General features: G+C 34.0%; 2 protein-coding genes across 3 annotated transcripts; both read right to left on the reverse strand.

The window, feature by feature from the left end:
* Nucleotides 1-520: 520 nt before the first annotated feature.
* LOC129894223 (LEAF RUST 10 DISEASE-RESISTANCE LOCUS RECEPTOR-LIKE PROTEIN KINASE-like 1.2) lies at nt 521-6,687 on the reverse strand. Of its 2 annotated transcripts, none has more exons than XM_055969805.1 (4): nt 5,844-6,687; nt 2,081-2,116; nt 1,733-1,990; nt 521-1,627 (listed from the first exon to the last, which is right to left on the reverse strand). In XM_055969805.1, exons 1-4 carry the CDS (start codon nt 6,616-6,618, stop codon nt 693-695), a joined length of 2,004 nt encoding a protein of 667 aa, XP_055825780.1. In that variant the 5' UTR covers nt 6,619-6,687; the 3' UTR covers nt 521-692. The 2 variants fall into 2 exon arrangements, with proteins under 2 accessions (XP_055825780.1, XP_055825779.1); XM_055969804.1 differs by lacking the exon at nt 5,844-6,687 and adding an exon at nt 3,722-4,769.
* A 3,931-nt stretch (nt 6,688-10,618) lies between these two features.
* On the reverse strand, nt 10,619-13,979 carry LOC129896768 (LEAF RUST 10 DISEASE-RESISTANCE LOCUS RECEPTOR-LIKE PROTEIN KINASE-like 2.1). Its single transcript, XM_055972730.1, has 3 exons — nt 12,732-13,979; nt 12,265-12,300; nt 10,619-11,917 (listed from the first exon to the last, which is right to left on the reverse strand). The coding sequence occupies exons 1-3, from the start codon at nt 13,519-13,521 to the stop codon at nt 10,758-10,760; spliced, it is 1,986 nt and encodes a 661-aa protein (XP_055828705.1). The 5' UTR covers nt 13,522-13,979; the 3' UTR covers nt 10,619-10,757.
* Nucleotides 13,980-14,633: the final 654 nt, after the last annotated feature.

Genomic DNA, 14,633 nt, shown 5'->3' on the forward strand with positions numbered 1-14,633 from the left:
GTAAGTTTTTGTTACTGTTCTTTTTCTGTAGCTATGTATTGCTTTCCACAATGCTCTACTACATTGTTGTCACTTCTTTCATAATCGTTTTCTCTTTTTCAAACTGCTTTGAGATGTTTTACTTGAGCTGAAGATCTATCGGATACAGCCTCTCTAACGAGGTAGGGGTAACGTCTTCATACATTTTATCCTCCCAAACCCTATTTTGTGGGATTACACTGGGTATATTATTGATGTTGTATATCATTAAGTTTTGAGCAATGAAAGGAAGGCACAACAAAATATATGATGGAGTCATTAAACTGAAAAACTAACTTGAGGAAGGAAACCTGAACGCAAAGTAGTAACAGGGAGGAGGTATTTGGCCTAATAGAAGAGTTCTAAAACACTGTCTTGCTCATTAAGACTAAACTTTACTAATCAAATACATTCAGCAGCAATATCCTGCTTAAACTTACTCATAATCTGCTATGACAAAGATGATCAATTGAACAAGTATATACACAATTTAACTAAAGAATTTAAGAAATGAATTGAATTAGTATTGTTAAATTTAAATTGCTGCATACGAGATATGTACAATCTCTTTAAGATAGAAAAAGGTCCAAAGTACTCAAAAGAAAAGACACGAAAATTCAGGTTTCAGTGACCAATCAAGAAAACCACAAGCTAGACAAACTGAGGGCATAAACTTAGCCAATACTGGAAGCAGTTGTTGTTGAACTTCTACTGCTAGTCCATTTTGTAATAATTGAATCAGGTGAGAGAGATACTACGTGATTCTTCAACAATCCAGCATCATCACCAGGACTTGGCTTCTCTATTTCTGTTGCTGTTTCATCCATACTCTGAATTCCCAGTAGAGCCTCCAAAACCTCTGGCATGGATGGTCTCAAATCCCTGTCGTTCTGAAGACACTGGAAAGCCAACTCTGCCACGGCAGTGATCATCAACTTTACCTTGTCATTGGAGTCAAAACCAAGATTTGAATCAACCAGCTCATGTAATGTGTTGCTCTGAATCTTGTTAATTGCCATATTTGATAGATTTATTTCTTGTCGATGCCTACAGATATCAACAGCAGGCAAGGAGGATATAAGCTCGATTAGTACCACCCCGAAACTATAAACATCACTTTTACTGGTGAGTTGATAGCATTCGTGATACTGGGGATCAACATATCCAGGGGTACCCTGTGGAGCTGTTGAGACATGTGTAACATCAGTAGGGAAAAGCCGAGACAAGCCAAAATCAGCTACTTTGACGCAGAAATTACTGTCTAGGAGGATATTGTTAGTTTTTACATCTCGGTGAATGACCTCTGAATTATGGAGAAAGGCTAGCGCGCTTGCCGTTTCAATGGAAATGCTCATTCGTGTATTCCATGAAAGTGATCCAGGCTTTGAGCATTCTCCATGAAGATGATCAGCAACTGTGCCATTGGGAATATATTCATACACAAGAAGAAGCTCACGGCCATGGCGAGATGTGCATCCGTAAAGGGTAACCAGATTCCGATGGCGCAAGCGAGTGAGGATTTCAATTTCATTTCGGAATTGCTCAACTCTCTTGTAGTTGTTCTCATATAAACGTTTTACAGCAACAACACGTCCATCTCGAAGTTTACCTATAACACATGTTCAACCATATGGTTAATGAATCAGATCAAATGTTTAGGTTTAGTATCAGGCTGGCAGTGAGAAAAAGTCCACTTCAGGATAGTTTCTCTTACCTTTATATACTGTGCCAAAGCCACCTTGTCCTAGCTCTTTGTTGGAATCAAAACTGTTTGTGGCTTCTTCCAGTTCATTGTAGTCGAAGATGTGAACTCCGAAATAATGCGAAGCCTTTTCAGAGTCCATTGTTGAGGAGGAATTGGAAAGGATGCTTCTGGATATCAAAGACGAACCAGGACTTTTCTTCTGTCGGTGATAATAGAGAAAGAAAATTACACATGCCACAATGGCAGTGAATGCAGCTGCGACTACACCTGAAAGAGAGAAATATGTGACTAGGAAGTTCTTGATCAGTGTTGAAGAGAAGGATAATAATAAGATGAACAAGGTCAAAGGATTATTACCTACGGCAACTTTCACTCTGAAATCTCTTTTATTGCCTGTAATACAGAGATAAACAAGTGATGAGATGATACAGAACCACGATAAAACATCTCCAGTAGTATCATAAAGACATAAATACAGCTGCTATCACCTTACTGTTTCTTATCTATAAAGGAATTATGTGGTTATTTTCTAGTCTGTTATGGAAACATAGTTAAACGTGGATTTGGACTTTTTCTGAGTTTACCATGAAAACGTATTCTGTTTAGGGGTTGGATTTGTTATTCAAGCACCATAGTGCCCTCTGTTAGTCAGGCAATCTCGACAGTTTAGCCTCATTCCCTTTTGTAGAAGTTGTTGGCAATTCATTTTCGCATAAACAAGGTTCTGACATGATTCTACTGGATAGCTTATAATTATAGTGCTCTAGAAGCTCAGTATGAAAAATCGCAAAAGAATGATCAATGGCATTGCTAGCGCAATTCACAATATATGTTTCCCTTTCATAAAGTTGTGTATGGTCATAGGGCAGAAGAGATGTTGTCTAAGTACCTAGCTAAATGGAGTCTCTAAGTTTGGACACAAACACTTAAATCAGATTTCTCGTCTTTGATGAACTCCCCCCTCCTTAGTGTATTAATGGAGAAAACAAGAAAACCAGATAATAGAAGGAAAAAAAGGAAAATAACTGTTGTAAAAACAACATTTTGAAAAGCCTGAATCCTGAAGTCAGGTGAAAAGGTGAAATATAATTTGTAAGTCTTACAAACATCTAAAGTCCACCTTCACCACCTACTGGGTAAGAGAGTCAAAGTCTCTCAATGCGGCAAAAGAATTAGAGATTTCAATCACGAATTAGACCAGAAGAAGTAGAAAGTTAAGGAAATTTGGGAAGTATTCTGTATTCAAATCTCAGGTTGGTAGAAGTAAAATCATGGAAACAGAGTGGGAAAAAGTTGTTTTATGTTGGAGTAACATTTTAATATTTAGAATATATTAAAGTTGCTTCCTATTGTATTGCCAATGTTTGTGAAAACTTGTTGCTGCACGTTGGAGTGCATTACTTCTCACATTAAGTTGTGATGAAATGTGGCAATAATTTCCCATATAACTCTTGTAACCTCTATCTCTTCATTTCATTCTTTATTCTATATTTAGGCCTTGTAACTCATGTAACCTATAGGTCATTCACTTGCCCTATTAACTACCCCATTATCTTTAGAAAGAGTAGTTCATTAGTTTAGCAACAATTTACATGAGTTAATAGGAAGCAAATACAAACTTGCTGCTGTCTAATACTACTAAATTCTCAGAACAGGCATCATCAAAAAGGGCTTCTGCTGGGCAAACTGTAACTATATTTTATTATCTGGCATTCATGAACTTGATAAAGAATGCCCGATAAATGTTACAACGGATGGAATAAATTAGGAAGGCGTGAAAAGAATAGGAGTTTCCAACCAAAATATGGGAAAAAATTCATAGATATTTTGAATGGACAATTTAAGTTTGATGTCTGTCCAGTCCAAATATTTGACCACATGGCAGCCTATAGCTCCTTTTCTCTTCTCTGGCAGTCTTATTTGACAGTTGAAGATTCTGGCCTACGATTAGATTCAACTAATTTTTGGCAAAAAAAGTACGTTAGAGATGGAACACACCTTGTTCCGGTTCGGGAAAACCGCAGTAATTAGAATAAGTTCGGTCCCGACAAAGGCAAGTTGGCTCCGTAAAATATGTCTCTGACCAACATAATCCCCCTGACCTCTCACAAGCCATACAAAATACGCTTTTGTTGTAAACCACATCAAACCCTTGCTTCAATAGCTCCAATATCTTCGTACTTCCTTCGTCTTGGAACCGCTTAAATGCCGTTTGCACCACAGGAACCGTGACATTACGCTCACAATTCCCATACTTTGGTCCCCAGTATGAAATAAATGACTCATCTGGATAGAAACCATGACTGGACTCTCCAGTGTTATTGCAGGTAAAGGTGAACTTTTTCCATTCAGAAGGTATATCAAAAGGACAAGCATAGAACAGGATGAGAATCCCAAAGTCAGGACCATAGCGGAAAAGGGCATCATTCAAGCTAGTGTTACCGAATCTATCAGGACAAATGTCTTCCTCAAGATCATTTCGTGCAATTCTCATGGTTTGGATGTCTCCATTGATGTCAAGTACGCGGAAATTATGACCATCGATATGTATAAGGGGATCCTGATTGGCTTCGCATTCAAGCTCGAATTGTGGAAGACCACATTCTTGAGGTCGATCACCACCCCAGAAAGGGAAGCGGATATTTTGAATATTCCCACAGCTGTAGGAGCTATTACAAGTGGAATACTGTTTATCCTCTTGGGCATAGGATGGCGAGGACGTGATCAAGAAGCATAGGAAGGCGATGATGGAGTGGAGCCGAGGAAGAGGGATGTTTTGAGCATGCATTTGTGAGAACTCATCAATGGTAGACTAGGTTGGTTGGAAAACCTATGTATTAGAAGAGTTTGGCAAAATATATCATTCGATTGAGGTGTCCAAAGTGTGAACGTTGATTCAGTTTTGACTAACAAAAGATATCACACTTGAGAATTGTTAAACATGAGGAAAAAGAAATGGCTGCTCACGTTTTATAAGACTTTTCCAGTGATTGCTATAGAAAATTTTACTTTTCAACTTCTTTGTTCACAACTAGAAGGAGAAATTTCTAATGGATAAAAAGGAATAAATATTTTATACCAATCTTATTGGTAACTTTCCATTTAATGACCTTGAAACTTTCCGTCGAGACTATAAATACAGGTTTAGACTAATTTCTACGAAACAGAGTAAAGAAAGGAAAAGAGGCGGAAACACTTGAACAGGAAAAGGACATGAGTGTTTGAGAATTTTTTCTTTGCATGGAATATAAAATTCCAAAAATCACATCATATTCATAAGCGGACTGCACCTGTTCAGTATGTGGCCCACAGTCAAATTTTAATAGAGCCGTTAATCTTTTTATGAAGTTTATTATAAGTTAATTTATTTAAATTTTTTTAGACATAGTATTTTACATTTGTCAAATTTTTAATAATTTCTTCCTCTTATATAAAAAGGTTAAATTTTCTACTAATAGTACTATTTTTTTTACTTATAATTTATTATTGCTTTACAAAATTGAGGCCCCTCAACTACTTTTCTTATAAGCATATAGAGCCGCCCCTGCACCTGTAGACAACGTGTATATTATTAAGTTTTTTTGGCATTTTGTGAAGCTGATTGTGAGAATTTGGGGTGTGCTCAAATATAAGTAATTCGTCTAATTCATTCAAATTTTTATGAGTTGGACTCAAAATAATTTATATTGAATTCAGTCTCAACCCATTTAAGCCATAACCCATTTCAAAAGAATTTTCAATTGAGCTCAACTTAATCTTCAATTTCAATTCATTTTAAGACTCTTTATTGTTCTCATATTAAAGATATGAATTACTATCTATTTTATATCTTTCGATATTAATCTTCAATTGAGTCAAACTTACTTACTAGCTTTTAAGACAAATTTAAGAACCTTGATTTAATAACAATAACTTTTTAAACTTGTCATGAAAAAATTTGAGTTAGAATTCTTAGAGCGGTGAACTTAAATAAAAAAAACTATTAAAGAGCTATGGATTTGATTTTTTTTATATAAACATATAAGACAATTAGCTAGACTTAAGGAGCAAAATATGAAAATTTAGCGGCAATGTTCTATAAGAATGAACAAATATAAATAGCAAGAGTTTTTGGGTGTACCTTTGCACTGTTTAACCTTAACGGTACCATCACGGCAGTAGCACAAAACGTTGTGGGTTGAATTGTTATAACCGCACCTCCCGTCTGATTCCTCACACTGGCCGCACTCCAACGCGGTCCGCCAGTCCAGCACGAAACCCTCTCCCATGGCCTCACCAAATCCTTTGATCCAATCATCGTTCCGGAAGCTTCTCTTCTCCGTTACCGTCGCCACCACTTTCTCCTCACAAATCCCAAACCAGTCCAAACCGGCCGGCTGATTTCCCCCAACGTAGAAATAACTCATGTTTCCATTTGATTTCAAACATTCTGCGGGAAGAGAATTAGCTAGAGGTTTCGTGCAATTGAAATAGAAGGTAAGTTCCAAATCGGAAACGGAATTCTTTAACGGCAATTTCTCTAATGTAAGGTTATGACGTGCTCTGGGGCATTGTACTTCGAAAACATCTTTGTCAACTAGAGTGAGAGAATAACTTTTATAATCTATATTTTTGACGTAGTAAGCATCGCCTGGAAGGTTAATAATCGGATGTGGTTGATCTTTTGAGCAATTGATTCCAAATCCTGGATAGCCACAGTACTGAGGAACGCTGGCGTTGTAACTGTCAAGTCTCCAGAAAGGATATGAAATGTCAACTCCATTGCAGGTAGAATTAGGACAATTCGCATAGGAGGAAGTATCATTATTTGCACTGGATCTGGCGAAGGAGAAAAACAGAGACACAAAAAAGTAGAAGAAGAAGAAGGAGGAGGAGATTGATTGATCTGCAAACATGGTCAATTGATGTTGAACTAATTGTTAAGCTGATTGATATACATGTAGTAGTATTTTTTCGCAGGTTCAAGTGTAATATTCTTTAAAATTGGAACTTGCCATGAACTACCAGAATGGAAGAAGTATATATTTTTGTCAACGTCAAGTATGAAATGTTGAATTTTGGGAGCTGAAATAATATATTGTAAAGCTTATTGTCTCGTGGATAGGCACGCATCAAACTATTTTATCATTTACTATTGAGAGTTGGATTTCTTAATAAAGGTATCGACTTAGTGGGATTATTTTTTTGGAAGACTAGTTTTATTTTTGTACTAGTAAACTTAGTTATTGGTGATTAAAAGCATCAAAATAACTGATGCTACGTGGGTTGAAGGCTTGAAGCAATAATTTAATTGTACATCATGTATCTATCGTTGTACAAATTCTTTTGGAAGGAAACACTAAATACTAATAATGAGGAAAGACATTAATTCTTTTAAAAAAATTTGAACAGAAAATGAAGAGAAAATTCAAAATTCTGAAAAAATAGATAAATAGTGATATAAGTCAATGAGGCATGTTATTTTCAGCTTTATAAATATAAATAGATTTGGGAAAACATAAAGAATGGGGGAAGAAGGTGAGATGAATTACTCCCTCCGTCCAAATTTTAATAGCTAGATACCAAAATAATGCACAGAAAAAGATGGTCAATTTACTACAAGAGGAAAAAAGAGAAGGAAATTGCAACGCAGCTTCGTCAGTACAATACAAGGAGTTTCCTATTTGCAAATTGAGTAAATAAAAGCAGATTACAGCAGTGTAGCACTACAAATAGAAACATAGACAAGCAAGCATTTGGACGTAGATTTAATTGGTACTTAAATAAAACTCAAAAACGCTCAAATATACTATCGAACTTTGAGAAAAAATTTATTTATACAATTCGTTAAAAATTTGACTCATTTATGTCATTGCTGCTTGAAAAAAAGGCTCATATATGTCATTATTTTTTAATTCCGATTTTGCAAAATCACCTAAACAACTTTTAATATTTTTCTATTGGAGTTTTGAATGAAATGTAATTTTTTTTGCTTGTTCTTCTTCAAAAATCGAGTGGAAATTTTTTTTAAAAAAAATGCGTCGTCTATCGTACACTTCGATAAAATTCAATTATTAACTCAAATTTGATTTTGTTTTTAAAAACAATTTGATATTTAAATAATATTAAAAAATAGTAGGATTTTATATGCATTTCGTTTACAAAATTTTCTTTGCATGTTTTTCTCCATATATATATTTTCTTCCCTTATTTTTTCTTCTCTTCTTGTTCATTAACACTGCTGACCACAGTTGACTCAGCACAACTTTATACACGACGTGACGCATGCACATACTCTTGTTCATAAACAAAAAATCTTTTATTTTATTTTGTTTGACATAGCCATACGTATTGATTTACAACTCGATTCTACACTTAAAACCATGGGCGGCTCGTGCAGCATATGCAAATTGGGGCCTATGTGTTAATTTTTTATTTAAAATATCAATTATTTATAATAAAAAGTATATGTGTTTTTTAAAAAGTAATATTATTTTATTTCTTAATTCTATTCAAATAGAAGAAATCAAGAAAAAGTTTTTTTTGCCTTCTTACCTTCTTTTCCGCTAACACTCACATTATTTATCTTTTAAATTTTTTTGGCACTCTCTTTCTTCAAATCTTTGATAAGTTAGAATAATATTTTGTCAAAAATATGAATCAATAATCGAAAAGTGTTGAATAAAGTGAATTGCAAATTCTTTTTTATTCCTTCTTAAATTTTCAATTACTACAAACAAACATATTAAAGTAGGCTATACCAAGTTATCAGCTTCTTGAATCAGATTCTATGATTCTAACTCTTATTTCTATTTAAAGTTTGTCAATTTATTACTTATAAAATTAAATTAACAATTCATATAAATGATTGCCTTAGTAAAAAGATGTTTTTCAATATTGAATTAATAAAATCTTACATAACATGAATAATTAAAAAAAATAAGGTATTCGAAGTAATCATTTATAAAAAAAAATATTAAGTAATAGTTTGCATCTAAAAAGTTAGAAAAATAAATTTTAAATAAATACATATGAAGTTTATTTAAATTTTAGCCTTTAATTAAAATTTCACTTTTAGGCCTCCAATTATGTTGAGCCGGCCCTGCTTAAAACTGAATTGTTAAATGATTGAAATATTAAACGAAAAAGGGCCAAAAATACCTTCAAAACTGTAGGAAAAGGTTTAAAATACCCTTCATCCACCTTTGGTCTAAAAATATCTTTCTATTCACCTTTTGGTTTAAAGATACCCTTCCATTCACCTTCTTGGCTCATTATAACCCTTGAAACTAACAACTCTCTCTTTATTTTTTATTTTTTAAAAATATTTATCATATGTCATTTTCTTATTTGATGAAATAAAAATTCCACCTTCACTAATTTTTTCCCCACAATTTATCTAAGCCAAAAAAAATATACTTCTCCAAGAGACCACGACAAAATACTAAAAATAGCATGACAGAGCATTCTGAATAAAGGAACAATATTACAATAACTACAACATAATTTATTATATTCGAACTAAAAAAAAACATCTCGTAACAAAAATCGAAGAACAAGTAATTACAAGAGGAATATTATGACTAGTTGTATGGAAGGATAAGTGAGACAACTGTCTACTAGCCTGTTACCCTAATATGTTTTCTGCATAGAGTTCTATCTAATTAAAGTCATGTCCTTGATGAGTTAAAGTTGTGTCATGTTCTGTCTAATAACATCCCTCCAATACTTACTCGGCCTATCTTTTCTCAAACCATCCACAACCAATCTTTCACAACTTCATACTGGAATACTTGTGTATTTCCTCTTCACATGCTCAAACCATCTCAGTCTCGCTTCGAGATCTAGTTAAAAACTTTGGGGTTGGTAATCTTGTTAAAAACTTTAAGCAGAATTAGCACGTTCATCAAGAAACAAGTGTTGAATGGTCTTTCCTTTGACAAACTATCCATGTTTTGTATTTCCTTGTCAAACAACCCTCTGTCACTTTTTTTTAAAAAAAGTTATGTTGATAAATAAGACTAGAATTTGGTTTATTCGGTTAATCAAAGAAATAAAAAGACTAGATATTTTTAGTTCTTTGCTTGATTTTTCTTTTCTGCTTAATAATATTGATTTTTTTACAATACGCATAAATAAAATAATTAAAAGATGTTTGTTATACATATAACTAAATTATTTTCTAGTTATTACAAAATAATTAAAAATTATTTTAATAGTTATTACAAGATAGTAAAAAATAAATAATTTTTTTTTTTAGTTATTACAAGATAGGTTTTAGATAGTTATTGTCTAACTAGCTTGTAATAATATGTATAACTAAAAAAAAATTTAAAAACGTTTTTCAATTTTTTTTATAATTTATCCAAACCAAAATAATTTACATGTTTGATGACCATAAAAAAATTATTTTTTTAAAAAAAAAACTACAGCAAATAAGAAACTATTTTTTTAAAAGATATTTTTTCCTATAATTTATCCAAATCAAAACAATATCCTTCTTCATTGATCCAAAACAAACTTAAAAAAATAAGAAGAAAAAGCTACTACAACAAAAAACTATTAGATTTTTTTTTAAAAAAAAATTTGGAGTTTTGAATAGGTATATTTTGTTGGCTTAGATAAATTATGAATTTTTTTTAGTGGAGATGTAATTTTTATTTCATCCAACATGAAAATGACACAGGACAAATATTTTTTTAAAATAATAATAAAAAATTATTAGTTTCAAGAGTTATAATAAACTAAAAAGATGAATGCAAGGATATTTTTACATCAAAACGAGTAAAATAGTATTTTTAGATATAAAGGTTTTTTAACCTTTTTCTATATACTTTTGGCATTTTCCCAAATATTAAATGTGTTCCATAATGAAAACAAGACAACACGAGATATATTTTACAAGTGTCACTAAAATCTTTTTTTAAAAACAAATTAAATTGGTGATCAAAATTCTCAGTAAACACTACGTTCTTAATATACTTAAAACTTTTAATTTTCTTTAAACTTATCGTCTTTCAAAAGGACATAAAACTAAAAACAAATTTATGAAAGACTACGTAACCAAATCTTCTGTAGAATCAAGTGTTGAACTGGAAGAAGAAATTATAAAGGGCTTTGTTGGCTTCCCCAAAAGGATCATCGACGATCCTTCTGATCGTGAGGGAGAACATATGAAAGGCTTCGGTGGAAATTGGATGGCCTCTAAGTTACCTTCCAGCATTTCAATTGCCTTACTCATTGGTGGTCTCTGCGAGGGATCAGTTTGAATGCACCATAAACCTACTAGTATCATCTTCTTAGCAATTTCTTCGTCTTCTTTGGTTGCGATGCAGTGTATATTCAAGTCTTCATCTGTCACAAGGCGTTGATAAGCCCAACGCGGGAAGTATATTTCACTATGATGGCTTCTTTCAGCACTGTAGTTCCTCCTTCCTCCAACCATTTCAAGAACCATCATTCCATAGCTGTAAACATCGGATTTGTGTGAGACGCCTCCAAAGTTTCTACAGAATACTTCCGGAGCAATGTAACCAATGGTTCCTCTTGCTTCCAACATTGATATCATGCTTTCTTTCTGAAGGCATAATTTAGCTAAACCAAAATCAGATATCTTGGGGCAGAAGTCCTCATCAAGAAGGATGTTGTGAGGTTTTATGTCGAAATGCAGTATTCGTGCGTTGCATCCTCGGTGCAAATACTCCAGTCCACGACCTATCCCAAATGCAATTATGTACAACTTTTCCCATCCCAACTTAGAATCTTCACCATAGATGTGTTGATCGAGTGATCCATTCGACATGAATTCATAAATAAGAGCTCTTTCTCGACCATTGAAACAGAATCCCAACAGAGTAACTATGTTAACATGTGAAGTTCTACTGATGCTTGCAACTTCGTTGATAAAGTCTTCTCCATTCCCTTTGGTAGAATTTAAAATCTTTACAGCAACAGGACGGCCATTAAGGTTACCTTTATACACCCCTCCATAACCACCTTGTCCAAGTTTCTCTTGAAGTGAATTTGTCATTTTCCTAATGTCTGAATAGCTGTATACCTTAGGGGCTAGGGATCCATATTGCCTGAGGAAGGCCTCAATATTCTGATGTTCCCTCCTCTGCTTTGGTAACAAAAGGCATGTACCAGATGATTTCTTAAAGACAAACCAGTAGATCATGTAGCAGGTTAATATTGTTCCTATCCCAACACAGATACCTGTAATTCATCCACCAAAAATGATCTTTAGTGGCAATTAATGAACGACAATTGCTTAATTGTTGCTAAATATGTTGACAATTACCAATGACAATTACATTTTAAGACTCTTTATAAATATCAATAAAACCTATAGCGAAATTGGATCTAATGAAAATTAACTAATGCCAGTAAAGACTTTAACATTCTTTGTTAATATATATATTTATTGCGGCTGAAAGTTGTTTTTGTTATAGTGAATTAACCAAACGAAAAAAGAGTGTTTGAATTCACTGATATAGAGATATATGTTCTTGGTAATTGTTGAGAAGGACAATATAATATGAACAAGGTCAAAAGACATTTACCTAGGGCTATCTTCACCCTGAAATCGCGTTTATTGCCTGTAATGCAGAGATAAACAAGTGATGAGTTGTTACAGAACCAGAATAAAGGATCTTCATTAGTATAACAAATAAACAGATATCACCTTATACTGTTTCTTATCAATGAAGGAAGAAGGTTTTGTTTTACTCCATTAACAGAATTATAATCAAATGTGGATTTCGACTTTTAGTTTCTTGATTTACCATGACGACACGTTCTGCTTTGGGATCGGATTCATTATCCGAGCACCACAGTGGCTTCTGTTATTCAGGCAATCTCGACATTTAGCCTCATCCTAGTGCAGAAAAAAAGTCCCTATTGCAGCACTTGCGAATTGCGATAGTGTTTCCAGAAGTCCAGTACGAAAACTCTGGGCTGCCAATTGAATTCAACTAATATTTGGTAAACAGAACCAAGTTAGATTAGAGAATAGGGAGATGGAACACACCTTGTTCCGGTTCTTGAAAACCGCAGTTATAAGAATAAGTTCGGTACCGACAAAGGCAAGTTGGCTCCGTAAAATATGTCTCTGACCAACATAATCCCCCTGACCTCTCACAAGCCATACAATATACGCTTTTGTTGTAAACCACATCAAACCCTTGCTTCAATAGCTCCAATATCTTCATACTTCCTTCGTCTTGGAACCGCTTAAATGCCGTTTGCACCACAGGAACCGTGACATTACGCTCACAATTCCCATACTTTGGTCCCCAGTATGAAATAAATGAGGCATCTGGATAGAAACCATGACTGGACTCTCCACTGTTATTGCAGGTAAAGGTGAACTTTTTCCATTCAGAAGGTATATCAAAAGGACAAGCATAGAACAGGATGAGAATCCCAAAGTCAGGACCATAGCGGAAAAGGGCATCATTCAAGCTAGTGTTACCGAATCTATCAGGACAAATGTCTTCCTCAAGATCATTTCGTGCAATTCTCATGGTTTGGATGTCTCCATTGATGTCAAGTACGCGGAAATTATGACCATCGATATGTATAAGGGGATCCTGATTGGCTTCGCATTCAAGCTCGAATTGTGGAAGACCACATTCTTGAGGTCGATCACCACCCCAGAAAGGGAAGCGGATATTTTGAATATTCCCACAGCTGTAGGAGCTATTACAAGTGGAATACTGTTTATCCTCTTGGGCATAGGATGGCGAGGACGTGATCAAGAAGCATAGGAAGGCGATGATGGAGTGGAGCCGAGGAAGAGGGATGTTTTGAGCATGCATTTGTGAGAACTCATCAATGGTAGACTAGGTTGGTTGGAAAACCTATGTATTAGAAGAGTTTGGCAAAATATATCATTCGATTGAGGTGTCCAAGTGTGAACGTTGATTCAGTTTTGACTAACAAAAGATATCACACTTGAGAATTGTTAAACATGAGGAAAAAGAAATGGCTGCTCACGTTTTATAAGACTTTTCCAGTGATTGCTATAGAAAATTTTACTTTTCAACTTCTTTGTTCACAACTAGAAGGAGAAATTTCTAATGGATAAAAAGGGATAAATATTTTATACCAATCTTATTGGTAACTTTCCATTTAATGACCTTGAAACTTTCCGTCGAGACTATAAATACAGGTTTAGACTAATTTCTACGAAACAGAGTAAAGAAAGGAAAAGAGGCGGAAACACTTGAACAGGAAAAGGACATGAGTGTTTGAGAATTTTTTCTTTGCATGGAATATAAAAGGGAAAATTATCTATTTACACATATTATAATACCATATTTACTAATATCTTCTACCATATGAGAAAATATCAAAAATCCCCCTTTTTTTAACTATCTCCCATCTTACAGATACATTACATTTTACTTCACTCAACTATCCTAAATTCACGCCTAATTTCAAGCTCCGCTTCGTCAGTTTTTGGATTTTGAATTTCTACATCTATTACTCAATTTCAAGATTCTATTTAAGGCATATTCAAGTTTTTCCTTATCTAAAATCTCACTTCATTCTCACCTCCTTTGATTTCCTCTGCTTTTTTCTGTAAATTTTTGTGTTTTTTTACTCATATTCTTCACTAATACATATGGAATCCGCTCCATCTTTTAGTGTTGATATCACACAGTTGAATAAAAATCAAGGAATTCTTATTTCACCGGGTTCTGATTCCTCTTGAGAAGGTTAGAAGAGGTTAGATCCAAACATCGTAACGATCTAGCAGTGATGGATAAGCTACGTGAGAAATTGAAGTCAAAATCTTCAATTCAACATGCACCCAAAGAAGCAGACAAGAAGATTGAAGGGGTTACAACATGCCCTAATTTCTCAAAAGTATGAGTTCATATAAGATGTGTTTTTTTTAAATGTCGTTTTTTCTGAAGATTCATTG

Source organism: Solanum dulcamara, chromosome 7 (assembly GCF_947179165.1).
Source record: "Solanum dulcamara chromosome 7, daSolDulc1.2, whole genome shotgun sequence".
In the NCBI taxonomy this organism is placed as follows: Eukaryota; Viridiplantae; Streptophyta; class Magnoliopsida; order Solanales; family Solanaceae; genus Solanum; species Solanum dulcamara.